General features: G+C 50.3%; 1 protein-coding gene across 1 annotated transcript in view; it reads left to right on the top strand.

The window, feature by feature from the left end:
* Positions 1–16,427, top strand: part of SPTB (spectrin beta, erythrocytic) — a 110,503-nt gene that overhangs the window by 66,360 nt on the left and 27,716 nt on the right. Inside the window, exons 9-20 of the mRNA XM_039875236.1 lie at positions 244–431; positions 2,110–2,227; positions 2,740–2,898; positions 3,798–4,100; positions 4,811–4,961; positions 5,560–6,430; positions 7,525–7,662; positions 11,692–12,448; positions 12,915–13,117; positions 13,227–13,317; positions 14,545–14,691; positions 15,888–16,151. Coding sequence (XP_039731170.1) covers positions 244–431; positions 2,110–2,227; positions 2,740–2,898; positions 3,798–4,100; positions 4,811–4,961; positions 5,560–6,430; positions 7,525–7,662; positions 11,692–12,448; positions 12,915–13,117; positions 13,227–13,317; positions 14,545–14,691; positions 15,888–16,151 — 3,390 coding nt within the window. The remainder of the gene's footprint in view (positions 1–243; positions 432–2,109; positions 2,228–2,739; positions 2,899–3,797; positions 4,101–4,810; positions 4,962–5,559; positions 6,431–7,524; positions 7,663–11,691; positions 12,449–12,914; positions 13,118–13,226; positions 13,318–14,544; positions 14,692–15,887; positions 16,152–16,427) is intronic.

Here is a 16,427-nt window from a genome sequence, read left to right as displayed (position 1 = left end):
GACCCTGTAGGGGCTGGTGCCCTGGCACAGCGAGCTTACCGATCTTTCACAGGATTAGGAGAAGAGGGAGCTGCTCCTGCACCCTAGCACGGCCAGCTCCTGGCAGACGTGGCCCCTGCACTGCCAGGCCACTCCAGGCCCTAGCAACAAACCCCACAAAGAGTGCTCCAGGGCTTGAGAGGAGGAGGCCACAACTGTGGTCCTCATGGGTGGCATTGTTGCTCTTCCGATGGGATTCCCTAGGTAATTGACCACGCCATTGAGACAGAGAAGATGATTGAAAAGTACAGTGGACTTGCCTCGGACCTGCTGACCTGGATCGAGCAGACCATCACGGTCCTGAACAGCCGCAAGTTCGCCAACTCCCTGACCGGTGTCCAGCAGCAGCTGCAGGCCTTCAGCACTTACCGCACTGTGGAGAAGCCACCCAAGTAAGGCCCTGGCACTTGGGAGAATGGGCGCCAGTGGCTGAGAAACTGGCTACCGAAAGGTAGAGCCAGGCCCTAGGCCTTGAGGAGTGTATCTTGGAGGCGTATTCTAGAGGCTAGAGAGCTTCGCATCTGTCTCCTGTTTCACCCTCTCCTTTCCCCCATGCTCCCAAGCTGTCAGCCTATAAGAAATGGGCATTAAGGAGTAATCCCCAGCTCATAGCCATAGAAAGTACTTTTCCAGATTCCTGAGGGAAAGCAGGGGTGCAATCCCAGGATTCTGAGTCCCTTCAAAGAACCTGTGCTGGAAAGTTCCTTTCTCATCTGTGCACTGAGCTGTGAGTTTGTTTTTCTGGTAATGATCTCTATATTCTCAGCCCCAGAGCTCTCTGTATGGGGCCTTGTTGATCATCAAGTACATCTTTGTTTTTCTCTCCCGTCTGTCACTGTTCATCAGCCGAGCACTCAGCCTGCCTCTTGGGACCTCTGCTCTACTCTAGTGTGTGCAGGGCCTGGCCGCGGGCACACGGATATATGCACAGGCACACACAACCATGCGTGCACATGCACATACATGCACACACACAAAAACATGCACATACAAACACAGGGGCGTTCCAACTCACCTGCCGTTAGTTTGTCCAGTTCTCCTGAAACTGATTTCTGCCTCATCGGCGGTACCCCCTGTCTTGTTCCTCACCACCTTGGCCATCTTCTGTGCTCTTCATTTATGAAAAGTGAGACACAGAGTCTAGAATGTACTATAAACAAGTATCCGATTGCTGGTCTGACACTAACTCACTTTTAAAGTCTTAAATTCAATACAGATAACATTCTCTTTGGGTCTAGCAGGGGTGATGTCTCTTGGCTGTGTAGATGGTGCTCAGGGCCACAGCCCTCTTGAAGTGCCTGTGAGCAGTCAGACTGGCCTCAGCGTGGGGACGTTGCTCACGGCCAATCTTCACCTGCCAGATGAAAGGTGTAGAAGTGGGTAGATCCTCGCATACATGCAGAAATGTGAAAGTACCCAGTTACCTGGAGCTAGGACCCCAGGTTCCAGACATCCATCCTGCTGCTGGTTCTCGTCTCCTACACTTAAAATCCTCCTGGAGCCCAGCCTTTCCTCCCCCGACCCCAGCTCAGAAGCATCTGGCCTTTGGGACTTCTCAGGAGAGTTGGCTCTTCGGGACTCATTAAGACTTGGGTGAAAGTTGTTCTCAGTGTAGCATCTTCTAATATGGATAAGATAATGCTGCTTCTAAGGTTTTCTTGCCTCAGTTAAAAGACTGACTAAAGAGCTAGTCAGAAGCCTTCATCATTTGCCAAACCAGGGAGGATTTCCTTGTATTGACTGTTAAAACTTGATATCTGCAGGAATTATCAGAATACTCCAGTTAGCCATTCCCCTGGGGGAGCAAATGATAAGCAAATGCTGTGGTAGCCATTGTGTTTTCTCTGGTTTGTACTGTAAAGACTCCACCCCCTGTAAGATGTCAGTTGGTGAGCACGGTAAATGTTTTAACAGGTAAGTAGACCTATAGATCCTCTTTACTTTTTGTTTTTCAGGGAAGTATGCTTTGCTAGTCAAGCTCCAAGATGCCAGGGTTCCACGCTGACTTTAGCAAACAATTTGGCCATGGGGATCTTAACACTAATCTCCCTACCTCTGTTTTCTTGACAGGTTTCAGGAGAAGGGGAATCTGGAAGTCTTACTTTTCACCATCCAGTCCCGGATGAGAGCCAACAATCAGAAAGTGTACACGCCGCACGATGGGAAACTAGTGTCAGACATCAACCGGGTACAGCGCGTTTTCCATTACGTGTTACCTTTGGGTTGGTCGAGATCCCAGTAAGGGCACAGGGATTCATCGATTCAGCCCTCTGTTCAGATGCCGAGTCCTTTTTTGGAGCCAGTTTTTATAGCCTAGTCTCTATTGAACCTCGAGTTTGTTTAAGTATGGAATATTAACTACTTATAACAGAAGGAAAATACCTCTGATATTCCAGAGGTTTGGATGCTTAACACCACCTGGAAGTTCTAATAGAATGGAGGTGGCCATTTAGTCAATAAGGATTTGCCGAGCACCCACAGAGGCAAATAACATTACATTAGGCCAAGAATCTAAGGCAGGTTTAGAGAGGTAGGGAACAGAGAACTCAGGCTCCCTGAATCTTTGGTTGGCCCAGACATGAAAGCCAAAAGGCTTCCCCTAGATTTCTGAAATCACTGAGTGTTAGGTGAAAGAGATGGAACCCCCAAACCCAGGTGTTCCTCTCATGCCCCAAGAATTCTCCTCTCCCCCTCATGCAGGCCTGGGAAAGCCTGGAGGAAGCTGAGTATCAGCGGGAGCTGGCCCTGAGAAATGAGCTCATTCGTCAGGAGAAGCTGGAACAGTTCGCCCGGCGCTTTGACCGAAAGGCCGCCATGAGAGAGACGTGGCTCAGTGAAAACCAGCGACTTGTGGCTCAGGTAATGAGGGACACACTTAGGGATGGCAGGAGAGGGGAAGCTTTCCAGAGCCCCCAGCAGTCAGCTGGACTGGAGACCGAGCCGGCCTCTCAGTGTTAGTGCATAAGCCTTTCCACAGGCCTTGCATCCCTGCTTCCCAGGATCGAGTGGATTAAGATTCACGCCTGAGGAAAAGCTCTCCATGATTTATTAAGTCTCATTTTTAGAGAAAGAGCCTCAATCCAGAAACAGACCCAGAAATTGTCTTATTTGAGCCAGTAACATCAACTAAAGCCAGGATTCAAGTTGACATTAAACAATGATTCTCTGGGGATATGATGAAAACAGAGTGCATCTTGTGTGTGTCAAACATGCCTTTTGGACTCTGGCCTCTAGGACCGTGTCATTTTTCACTAGCTAAAAATTGACTCCCAAGCTGATTGTCCATGACAGCATCTGTTCCTTCCCACTTGGAGCTTAGAATCAAATTAAATTCTATCTAGAAAGGGAAAAGCAAGTGCTCTGAGAGAATTGGAGACTGTGTGTGCACCTTAGATAGCACAGGGTAAGCCATCTCCAGGTCAGAAGCCCCTTCCTGCCCAAAATCAGGCAGGTCCATTCAAGGCAGGGTGGCGAGTGCCAGCAAGCTGAGGAAAGGCTCTGTTCATAACATATTCCCGGCATACCCACACATATGGCACAGTGAGTAAAATCCTGAACTTCTTTTAAAGGCTCTTGCGAGACATTTAGTCTTTGGAACTGGGCTCCGATAAGATAGGCTGAAAAAGACGGCAGAGCTGTCTTTGGGAATGGTCTTTACCATCCCGCGGTTGTTCCAAAGCAAACTGCTGTTTCTCCGCATCTGAATACTAGCCAAGGGGAGCCTGACCGAGCTGCCCGTGTTTCTCCCCATGGGTCAGGATAACTTCGGGTATGACCTGGCAGCCGTGGAGGCGGCCAAGAAGAAGCATGAGGCCATTGAGACTGACACGGCTGCCTACGAGGAGCGGGTGAGGGCCCTGGAAGACCTGGCACAGGAGCTGGAGAAGGAGAATTACCACGACCAGAAGCGCATCACAGCCCGCAAGGACAACATCCTGCGCCTGTGGAACTACCTGCAGGAGCTGCTGAGGGCCCGGCGCCAGAGGCTGGAGATGACCCTGGCACTGCAGAAGCTCTTCCAGGACATGCTGCACAGCATCGACTGGATGGATGAGATCAAGGTCGGCCTGAGGGTTGTCAACTCCCCACACCCCCAGTGCCCACCTCGGGCCTCAGTGCCAGCTCAGTTAGATTATGCTTCCTTAGATGCCTCCCAGCCAGTCTCATCCTTGAGTCATAATGGAGAAACTGAGGCAGCACGGTGTCTGGCTGCATCTGTCTATCACCTGCTTAGCTTACTCTGCTCCAGACAAGTCACCAGCTGTATCTCCATGATCAAGAAATCTTGGGTTCATAGCACAGGCGCCAACCTGCAGGATCTAGAGAGACAGACATTAATCGGGAGCCCAGAGACTCAGGCCCTGGGCAATCACGATTTGACTCTGGTTAGAATCCAGACCTCCCAGCATAGGGGCAACCAGGAAGTCTGAATCTCCTCTCCCTCCACTGCAGTGCTCTCAACTGAGCATACACGTCACAGTGACCGTGGAGCTTTCTAAAAATTCACATGGCCCCAAACCTGGGGCAGATGCAGGAGACAGAGTGAGGGGCTCGAGCTTCTGTAAGATGATCCAGGAATGATTCTCATGGGCACCCCCAGTAGGAACTCCTGCTCCACAGTTTCCTGCAGCTGAGCAGCAGCCGTTTTTCTGCTGCACTGACTCACCCTGGCCCGATACCATGGACACCTCCTTTAGAGGGGTCTCTTTTCCTAGTGTGTAGGTCTCTTCACCTCTCCTCATTCCCCTACCCTGTCTGTCCTCTTTGCCAGGCTCACCTCTTGTCTGCCGAGTTCGGGAAACACTTGTTGGAGGTCGAGGACTTGCTACAGAAGCACAAATTGATGGAGGCTGACATCGCCATCCAAGGGGACAAGGTGAAGGCCATCACCACTGCCACCCTGCAGTTCACTGAGGAGAAAGGTGAGAATTCTGATGTCTCCCTGTTGAGATCTCTGAAGCCAGATTTCATCATCTTGCTCAGCACCCTAGCTTGGATAAGTCTCCTAGCTTTAGAATTCTGCTTCTTTCATCAACTAACGGTTCAAGCATGAAGCTTGAGGGAAAGCAGAACTCTCCAGGAACCAGGCAACTGCTTTGGCAGTCAGTGATCAAAAGTACCAACAAGGCATCATCTGTCTTTCATTCTCTCTACTAGTTCAAGTTACAGCAGAGACAAACTAGGTTTATAGCCTCAGGTCTTAAATAGGAGACCCTGTTGCATCCTTGAAGAAACATCTTGAAATTTTTGTCTGTTTTTTTTAAAAAAAGTTTCATGTGGTACATTTCTACTGAGAAATGAACCAACTTTTAACCTCTCTTATTCCTGAAATTTTAATGGGAACTAATTAAAAAGAACCTGGCCTGCCCTCTGAGAGCTGGGACCCCCTGCATCTGATCTCGAAGCTCCAGTTAGACGACAGGTTCTAGACCATAGAGTTCTAGCCTCGCAACAGATCTGAAGCTTACTCATAAATGAAGCCCTCACTCCTTTCATCTTCCTTCCTCCCATCTCTCCCAGAGTACCAGCCTTGTGATCCCCAGGTCATCCAGGACCGTGTCAGCCACCTGGAGCAGTGCTTTGAAGAGCTGAGCAACATAGCAGCCGGGCGGAAGGCCCAGCTAGAGCAGTCCAAACGGCTCTGGAAGTTCTTCTGGGAAATGGATGAGGCTGAGAGCTGGATCAAGGAGAAGGAGCAGATCTACTCCTCCCTGGACTACGGCAAGGACCTGACCAGTGTGCTCATCTTGCAGCGCAAGCACAAGGCCTTTGAGGATGAGCTCCGTGGGCTGGATGCCCACCTGAACCAGATCTTCCAAGAGGCTGAGGGCATGGTTGCACACAAACAGTTTGGGCACCCACAGATCGAGGCCCGAATCAAGGAGGTGTCTGCCCAGTGGGACCAGCTAAAGGAGCTGGCTGCCTTTCGCAAGAAGAACCTCCAGGATGCTGAGAACTTCTTCCAGTTCCAGGGCGATGCAGATGACCTAAAGGCTTGGCTGCAAGATGCTCACAAGCTGCTCTCAGGAGAAGATGTCGGGCTAGATGAAGGGGCCACACGAGCCCTAGGGAAGAAGCACAAAGAATTCCTGGAGGAGCTGGAGGAGAGCCGTGCAGCGATGGAGCATCTGGAGCAGCAGGCCCACGCCTTTCCCCAGGAGTTTCGGGATTCCCCAGATGTGACCAATCGGCTGCAGGCCCTTCGAGAGCTCTACCAGCAGGTGGTGGCCCAGGCAGACCTGAGAAGGCAGAGGCTGCAGGATGCCCTGGACCTGTACACGGTGTTTGGAGAGACAGATGCCTGTGAGCTGTGGATGAGTGAGAAGGAGAAGTGGCTGGCCCAGATGGAAATGCCAGACACTCTGGAGGACCTGGAGGTGGTGCAGCACAGGTCAGAGCCCCTCTCTTCCTGCCTCCCCGCACCACAGCCTGCGCTCTGCCTCCGCCTGGTATGGGAACAGCCTCTAGATCAGCAAGGGTCCCTTTGAGAGGCCAAGGGATGTCTTTTATTGCAGAGGCCAGACACCAAGAGTCAGGGGTTGTAATCCATCTCTGTGGTTTTGGATACTTCACCCCTGCGGCCTTCCTCAAAATAGACAAAGAGGCTCTTTCTAGTCCAGTTATTCAATTACTTTCAGCTACAGCAGCCTTTGTTCAAATGAGTGTGTGTGTGTGTGTGTGACACAAAGGAAAGTAGAGCTGATTTGATTAAGAGAGAGATGAAAAACTGGGATCCCACCAGCTCTAGCTTCCTGTGGCAATCCCTAAGCCACAGAACCCGGAGGGACCAGACACCAGTTTGTAAACCACCAATCTACAAGGCCATTCTCATTTCCAGCATTCTGATTCCATCAGCGTTCTGGCATGGGAGGCCTGTCCCCAGTCTGTGGGCACCTCAGCATCCTAAGTATAGAATCCAGGGAGTTGAGGAGGAGGAGCAGTCACTCCCTGGAACATGCCGAGGTGGTCCCGTGCTGATGCTGGAGGACCTGGGCTCTTCTCCCAGAAGGGTCAGCTTTTGTAACCACGTGGCTTCCCTCCCCTCAGCAGCTCTCCCTTCTCCAACCCAGGAATGGAACACCTGGCTGAGGAGTATCCTTCAGGTCAAGCTGTCAAGGCATTTGAATTAGAGTCCAAGAGCAGTGGCCGAGGCAGTGGAGACATGGCAGGTGGTCTCTGGCAATTAACCACCCCAACACCTCTTTTTTCCCATGTGCCTCTCTGTTGGCCTATGTAGTGAGAAGAACCAGCTCTCTCTCCTAACCTGGTCCAAGAAATGCTAAACCATGAAATTGGACCCATGAACTAGCAAATAGGGCGTGTCAGCATATCTCTCTCCTTCCCCTCCCCCTCACCTGATCAAATGTATTTAGTTAGAAGCTGGAAGGAGAAAGCAAGAGCTACACATCCTGGATACTGAGCGGCCACTGGCAATGAAGTGCCTCCTGCTGCTTCACCAGTCCTCATTTTCTCTGTTCATATCAGGTTCGACATCCTGGACCAGGAGATGAAGACTTTGATGGCTCAGATTGATGGCGTGAACCATGCTGCTAATAGCCTAGTAGAGAGCGGCCACCCACGCAGTGGGGAAGTAAAGCAGTACCAGGATCACCTGAACACCAGGTGCAGTGTGGGGAGGACTTGGGACTGGGGGCATCTTCCCCGGGCACCTGACGTACCCCTGGGGATGTGGCCCAAAAGTCAGGAAGCCTGCCATACACTGCCAGGTGTGTACCTTCAGAGCTCCTGTCTTTCTCAGGCACAGTCTCCTAACACTGGAGCTGGAGCAGCAAGGAGGAGGGACCCATTTGGTGATTGGCCCAGGGAGGGAGAGAGATGTGTTCACAGAGCTGTAAATACCATGCCTAGGGGATAGGAATGGGTAATTCTGTGTGATGCGGGTGGGAGGACGATGTTCTATGTGTGCCTGTAGTTAGAATAAGGCTATGTGGTACTCATGCCACATTTCTCTGGACATTCTTGGGCAGGAAAAATTGCTTTTTGAGAGCTCTTAAGTACTGTCCATAAAAGAAAGCTCCTGCCTGTACCAAAATTCAGCTTCGATCATGAAGCTGGCTTGAATAAAGAGAACTAACAGGAAGCCTTGAGCATGCTTCATAGAACAAAAAACAGGCCCCGAGGAACCTTTGGAGAGAGGGTGCTTTCAATACAGAGTGTAATTCCACATGAGTCCTCAAGAATCTCTGAGAACAGACCACAAGCTGGGTCCTTTATACGCAATGCCACATGTTTACTTCCTCCCCATTGCCCAATCCCTTTCCCCACACTGGTATCTGAGCCTTGCTCTACCCAAGGCAATCTGGGAGGTGGGGTTAGGGAATAAAAAGGTCGGCACAGTGGAGACTCCAGTGGGGGCCTGAGGGGAGGCAGGGATGATTGACGGGGTACTTTGGAGCCACTAGAATGGAGCCAATTATCTTAGCATCCAAAGATGAGGACTGTGGTTCAGGAGATTCTTGTGTAATCTGAGGTTTATGCAGAGAAGGAGGATGCCTCATTCTTCTTTAGGCTTAGAGGTAATGAGGGTGCAAGTGTGCACAAGTGTGCACGTGTGCAAGATAGACAGGAAGCACTTGTCAGCAATATATGTGTTGACTTAAGGAACTATAGTCAGAGAATGATCTTTTCAGACCCCTAAGCCGTGTACCATCCTAAGTGAAATATATCTGGTACATGCCATCCTTAGGTGAGAGAGAACCTGAGGCATGAAATGATAAGATGGTTTTTCATTAAATGTAAGAGCTGAAATGTACCTAGGAAGTCATCTAGTCTAGCCATGTACTCCAGACAGTCTGTGTCCTACACCAACACTTCCAGGGATGGGAGGTCCACCCCCTCACCGTATAGCCCATCCCATTCAGGGCAACGTCTTTCGATTAGAAAGTTTGATCTCATGTTGAGTGGAAATTTGCCTCCTTGAAATTTGTAGCATTGGTTCTGGCTCTGCCCTTTAGCAAGATCAAAACTTACTCTTCTGTTGGATAACTTTTCAAATATTTTTAAAAACTGCAATTCTTTAGCTCCATCTGCGTTCCTACCTCCACACTTCTGCTGTTCCCACCAGAGTGCATCCTCCCCAAAATACACACTCCAAATCCTGCCCATTCTTTTAGGCCAGTCCAGGGTCCTCTCCTTCCCAATGTCCCAGATGAAATTTGTACTGGTTTAGAGCTTCAGTTCTACCTCATGTTATAGTTACTTTTATGTTAAAGAACGTATCTACTAGATCATTAACAAACGAAGAACAATATCTTTATGTATTGCCCACTGTGCTTAGCAAACCAAGCACATTATCATCTGAGGTTTCCTCCATCTGGAACAGTCTTTTCTCAGATATCCGCTTGGCTTACTCCCTTATTTTATTCAGATCTCAGTTCACATGTCAACTTATTGGAGCTGTCCTCACTGACCACCCCATTGAAAGTATCACATACCTCTCTCCCACCCAGCCCCTCCACCTCTCTCCCATTTCCTGGCTTTATTTTTTCACTATGGTTATCACCACTTCATGGATTATATACTTATTTGTTTGTCTCAGCCCACTCAAATTAGAGCAAGCACTTTGCTTTGTTCATTGCTGTATCCCCAGAGCCTAAAACAGTGCCTGGTACAAGGCACATGATGGTCGTGTGATAGATGCTTAGTGAATGAGTGAACAGGGACAAAACTGAAATAACTTTTGCCAAGTCTGGCACATATGAGTCATTCAAACACGTGTTGAATGTGCGATTGCCTTCCACCGTATGCGTTCCAGTTGACCAACCTTTTTTAATAATCTCGAGCCCAGAAACAAACCTGGATTTCCAGCATGGCCTGGCCAGTGCTGGCTTATAGCAACTCTGTCAACTTCCTTCCTCTTGGAGATGGTGCAGTGGAGGGGGAAAGTGGGTTTAGGAGGCAGGCTAGACCCAACCCTAGCCTGTCCCCTCTGCGGCCTCCACTTGCCTGCAGTAAGGCCACACCAGGAAAGGCCTAGAAAATCACCCTAGGGCCTCTTGCCTGGGGACATAACACCCTCACCAGCAACTTCTGTACAGGGCCAGGGCATCTCACAGCCCTGGAGCACCTCACTATCATTTCACATTTCAGATGAACTTGGAGAAAATCTTCAGCTCCTTTGCCCTGACTTCTCCGCCTCAGCATCATCGGTGTGTCAGGCACAGAATTCCCCAGAGCACAGAGACTTCGTGGTCTAGGAAAGGAGCAGAGAAACCCTTGGGCTCTTACTCTTTCTCTCCTGGTATTCCCAGTTCTTCCCACCCAGTCTCCCACTTCTCTTTGCAGACCTGTCTTTTTAATCCAGACTAGCAGCTGTTGTCACACCTTGGGAATACCTGCAATGCACTTTACCCAGTCCATCTGCGTAGTCCCGTAACCTCCATCCCCCAGGTGCTAAAGATACAAAGACGAGTGAAATACTCAGAGGCTCCTCCTTAAATAGGTCTGTTCGTTGAGATACAGCTCAGATGACTGCCGTGATACCTGCCCTCATACCCCTGTCGCCTCTCACAGCTCCCTTAGTCCTCTTTGCCTGCTATGTGCTTATGTAATTATTTTGTGAGCTTGTCTTACTCCCTCTCTAAATCATACACTCCATAAGGTAAAGTGTGGCTATGTCTGTATTATCCCAAAGGCTAACATAATGCTTATACAGTAAAACCTCACTTACTGTCATTGATAAATTCTACAACTTTTGGCAAAATGATGTATATCGGAACCAATTTACCATAGGCTAATTGACATAAACAAGAGTTAAGTTCCCATGGCATCTCATCAGCGTTATAATGAAAGGACATTGAAAGAAATGACATTATTTGAGAACCTACCTTGTGAATATTCTGGAAAGATGGGTTCAGTTAGCAAGTAAGCATTCAGCATACTCTTATGTGCTCTCATGTTACAATGATGCAGAATGAGTAAACTCAGTCCCTGAATGAGTAAACACCAGGGTGGTGTCCCTGGTGATCTGGGCCCAGGCTGATGGGCAGCTCTTTAGAAGAGGCTTGGTGGGGGCTGCAGACCGAACCCGGACCCCCGGGCATCTACTAGACCTTTGCACATTTGCCAGTTTTCCCAGCACTGCATTTGAAGATTACGAATGTATTATCCATTTTAATTATAATCCCAGTTTATCCCCTCCCCGCTTCCTCTGCCTCTTCTCCAAGCTTCTTTTCTTTTAGAGCCTAGGTGACTTTCTCAATCCCTGAGCACTTTGAATGTTGTCTTAAGCATTTGCATAATTCTTCTGGGGCAGTTGGGACCCTACATCCTTGAAGTTGATAATGTGGGCTTTCTAATTATTTTCAGTATTTCAGAAAACTAGGGAAATTGTATGTTTGCCTGAAATTCAACTACATACAGAGCCTAAATGTCTTGTTTCTTTACTTATGGTTGGAATTACATCACTACTTGTTCCCTGCTGATAGAAAGATCTGATTAGCAGTTATATTGTCTTAGGTTAAATCAGATAAATGAATTTTACTCACTGCAGCTTGTCAGGTAGATGATTTTTTCTTCAGTGTTTCAAGGTCTCTGGGTCTAGACTCTGGTGAGAAATCTAGGAAGGGATGCCCTGTGGGAAGAGTTAAGGAAGATGCCGTCTCTGTGTCTCCCGCTATGTGCCCCCGGCAGGTGGCAGGCATTCCAGACCATGGTGTCGGAGCAGCGGGAGACAGTGAGCTCAGCGCTCCGGGTGCACAACTACTGCGTGGACTGTGAGGAGACCAGCAAGTGGATTGTGGACAAGACGAAGGTAGTAGAGTCTACCAAGGACCTGGGCCAAGACCTGGCGGGCGTCATCGCCATCCAGCGGAAGTTGTCTGGGCTGGAGCGCGATGTGGCAGCCATCCAGGCCCGCGTGGGTGCCCTGGAACGTGAGTCCAAGCAGCTGATGGAGTCACACCCTGAACAGAAGGAGGACATTGGCCAACGGCAGGCATATGTGGAGGAGCTATGGCAGGGCCTACAGCAAGCCCTGCAGGGCCAGGAGGCCTTGCTGGGTGAAGCCAGCCAGCTGCAGGCCTTCCTGCAGGATCTGGATGACTTCCAGTCCTGGCTGTCCATGGCCCAGAAGGCCGTGGCCTCTGAGGACATGCCTGAGTCCTTGGCAGAGGCTGAGCAACTCCTGCAGCAGCATGCAGCCATCAAGGATGAAATTGATAGACATCAAGATAACTATGAGCATGTCAAGGCATCTGGGGAGAAGGTGGTCCACAGCCAGACAGACCCGGAGTACTTGCTTCTGGGCCAAAGGCTGGAGGGCCTGGAGGCTGGCTGGGACGCCCTGCACCGGATGTGGGAGAGCCGTGGCCGCACCCTCGCCCAGTGCCTCGGCTTCCAGGAGTTCCAGAAAGATGCCAAGCAGGCTGAAGCCATCCTCAGCAACCAGGTAGGGAGAGGCATTCAGGGCTGAGAGGCGGCGGGAATGGGGGTGTCTCTCGGGGCAGCAGCATTGGTGAGTCTACAAATGTGCTGCAGGGCTCAGGGACTGAATTATACTTTTCTGGGACTCTCTCTAGCCACTAGTTAGGGCAACATTCTTCTTTGTTCCTCCTTTTATATGCCTTTTCCAGCCCTGTGTCCCAAACTATGCCTTATTCTTGGGCCAATTAGAGGCTAGAGAAGTGAATTTCCCCTGGGTGGTTACTCTTCCATGTGGCTTTAAGCACACTGTTCATCGGGTGCCCCTGGGTGGGGGTGAGGGCCAAGGCCTGGAAAGCCTCTTCCTTGCACAACTCCGGGGGCACCATTCATGCTATAACCTATGTGACTATACATGACGTTCCTGCCTGGCAGGTGCCCTCACCGCCTCTTCGGTTTGTCTTCATGCCTTGTCTGGAATCTTGCTTCAACAGGAATATACTCTGGCTCACTTGGAGCCCCCAGACTCCCTAGAAGCTGCAGAGGCTGGGATCCGGAAGTTCGAGGATTTCTTGGTGTCTATGGAGAACAACCGGGATAAGGTCTTGAGTCCCGTGGACTCTGGAAATAAGCTGGTAGCCGAAGGGAACCTCTTCTCAGACAAGATCAAGGAGAAGGTGCAGCTGATTGAGGACAGGTATCTCCGCCCTCAGGGTCACGGGCTGGAACCAGGTGGGGCTGGCCGTGCTGCACAGGGACCCCAGGCTCAGCATTGCTGTGACTGTGGCTTCTGGCTTCCCTTCCAGGCACAGCAAGAACAACGAGAAGGCCCAGGAGGCCTCAGTTCTTCTGCGAGACAACCTGGAACTCCAGAACTTCCTCCAGAACTGCCAGGAGGTGAGGCTCCAGCAAGGCAGGCCACTCCGCAGGAGACTCCTTTCTTGGAGCAGAGTGCTCCAGACGCAGGAAGTCCGCCAGATCCTTCCTAACTAGGAAAACTGGGATTCCATGAGGGGGACTCTGGGTACTTGACAGCCTAGGTCATCCTCTGGAATCTTTGGTTCCACAATACTTTTTTTTTTCACCTCTGTAAAGATGTCTTTTAATCTGTCAAGCTTAGGACAGAGTTTCTCAAAGCATTTAGAGTCACCGAGGGCCCTGGTCAGAGCCTGCTTCAGGGCACGTGACCTGAGCCTTCACACAAGGCCCCGTGCTCAGAAGGGCTCCACACTTGGCTAATGCTCTAATGTTGCCATCTTGAAATGCTTAATAACTTGTAACATTTTCATCTTGCATTGGGCCCTGCAAATTACGAAGCCAGTCCTGACCCTGGTTAAAAGCACGCCCAGGTACCAGTCAAGCCCGGATGATTAGGCTGTAAGGGGTGGGAGAGCAGCACTTTCAACAAGCCTCCCAGTAGGAGAACTGCCACTTCGAAGGTCCTGGCTCAGCCCGGGACAAGCTGTGCAAGGAAGGTCTTTGACCTGCACACCCAGGTCCCTCCATGAGCAGTACTTCCATGTGGAATGGGGCTTTCCCTGACTTCTTTCTTGCTCTCAACCTCATACCCCTTCCTCTCAGCCCAGATGACTTTGTTTTCATCTACCTTTGCCCATGGCACAAACTTGGCTGGATATAGTACCAGGACATCTTGAAAACATTGGCTGTTCATCACAATTCTTCCCTCATTGTTAATTACAGAATCTGCCCTTGGCTTCTTCCTCAGATAACATTTTCTCTGTGTTTATTAATGGTTTCTCACTCTGTTGCTAAAAGGTAGATTTATCCATCCAGTAAACATTCGTTGAGTTTCTGCAATAGGACAGGCCTTGTCCTAGGTCCTGGAAATATGGAGAGAAGCATAAATAGCCCTAGTGTCACATTGCACACACTCTGGTGGGGAACACATACAGTGCTTATGTTTTAGCCGTAAGACAATGTGAGTTAAGTTGCCTGTACTGGGAGTTAAGGACCCAGAGCTGGAGAGTGGCACTCTGCTGTGCTCACACTTCCTCTGCTCGGCCTTCTCCTTCTGCAGCCAGAGGTGGGCAGCCAGTCCTGCCCTCAGCCATCGGTCAAAGAGCTACACTCAGGGATGATTGGACCCTCTTTTTCTGCCCACAGCTCACTCTCTGGATCAATGACAAGCTGCTGACATCTCAAGATGTCTCCTATGATGAAGCACGAAACCTCCACAACAAATGGCTGAAGCACCAGGCATTCATGGCAGAGCTGGCCTCCCACCAAGGGTGGCTAAACAGCATCGATGCAGTAAGTAAAGAAAGTAGTGGAGGCACTCTGCTCAGATATACTCACCTAAATGGGGCTTCCTCCAGGGTGTAGACACCGTCCTGGAGCTTGCTAGATGGTATAGAACTTGGAAATGAAAAAACTTCCCTAAACAGTAGTTAAATCTTCAGAACTCTTGATGTAGCTAGTCTCATTAAGCCCTGTCAGAATGGGTGCTGCTTCTGGGTCACCTGAGTCTGGGGACAGTCCAGGACACTGAAGACGCCTGAATTAGAGTTTTAGCATACGTTGTCAGGACAGCAGTTATCCCTGTTTGCCTTGTTATCCGCACCAGGGCCCCAGCACAGGGGAAGATGAGATGAGCAGAGCAGTCCATTGTTTCTCACTGCTTAAATGGGCAGAACCACTGGGGAGCGGTCATTCACACCCTTCATAGCTGGGGAAGCAAGGGTCCCCTCTGCAATGAGCTTGCCCAGGGGCACTAGTGAAAATGTGGCTGGAGTTAGATCTGGGACTCAGTACCTTCGCTCTTCCCTGTGGTGGCTTCCAGGGATACGCAAGCATAGGAGCCACATGAGGCCATGTCTACAGCGGTTGAGGGCGCAGGCTCTGAGACAGACTGACTCTTCATCCTCCCTGCACCTCAGCTTTTCCTTCTGTAAAATAAGAGTAATAACAGTACCTGCCCGAGGGAGTTGTGAGCATTAAAACACTTAGAATAATGCTGGGCGATTAATAGGCACTCAATAAATGCTGGCTGTTATGAGAGTATGTAGTCTGAGGCCCAAGTCATAGCACCCCAAAAAGATACATCCGTGCAGGCAAAAACCAGGTAAGACAAACTCCGTAACTAAAAGGTCCCACCGAACGTTAGTGCTCAGAACTCTGGGAAGACGGTCGGGGGAGAGTGGAACTTACAGGGAGGTTTCTAGGCTGCTTGTACCTGGGTGGATCCTGCATCTTTTTTTTTTTTCTTAAATTAAAAAAAAAAAATTAGTACTAGCTGACCCTTGTCTGCAGCTCCCCACACTGCAGTCTCCTGAGTCATTTGTTCCAAACGTAGTTTTTCTACTGCAGATAACTCAGGGGTGCATCGTCTTTCAATTGGGCCTCAGCGAGTTCTAGGCAGATTGTCTGCACCGCTGACCTCCCCTCGTTAGCCCTTTGGAACCACCTACTCCAAGACTGGACAGTGAGCTCTCCTCCTCCCCACACAGGAAGGAAAGCAGCTGATGGAGGAGAAGCCACAGTTTGAGGCCCGGGTGTCCCAGAGGCTAGAAGCCTTGCACCGGCTCTGGAATGAGCTTCAGGCCACCACGCAGGAGAAGGCCCAACGCCTCTCAGCCGCCAGAAGCTCCGACCTGCGCTCGCAGACCCACGCCGACCTCAACAAGTGGATCAGCGCCATGGAGGACCAGCTGCGGTCGGACGACCTGGGCAAGGACCTGACCAGTGTCAACCGGATGTTGGCTAAGCTGAAGGCACGAGAGCGGGTCGTGGGCTGGAAGTATTGGAATAGAGGGAATCTTGGGGAACACATCTGAAACCCAAGAGCAAGTACTCTTCCTGTTGCCAGCATTGTGCAGAAATGTCTCCTGGTTCATAACGCATCTCTTACCCCTTTGCAGTGGGTAAGACAGGAACCCAAAGGGGTTAATGAAAGCCTGAGAAGTAAAGGACAGTCCCTTGGGGGTGAGAAGGGGGGAAGATGAGTGGGGGAGGCTGAGCTCAAAGTGAGCCATGAAGGATGGATGGGG

This window comes from Pteropus medius, unplaced genomic scaffold (genome assembly GCF_902729225.1).
Source record: "Pteropus medius unplaced genomic scaffold, Ma_sr-lr_union100, whole genome shotgun sequence".
NCBI lineage: Eukaryota > Metazoa > Chordata > Mammalia > Chiroptera > Pteropodidae > Pteropus > Pteropus medius.
Note: the sequence above shows the minus strand (reverse complement) of the source record. Positions and strands in the feature narration are given on the sequence as shown.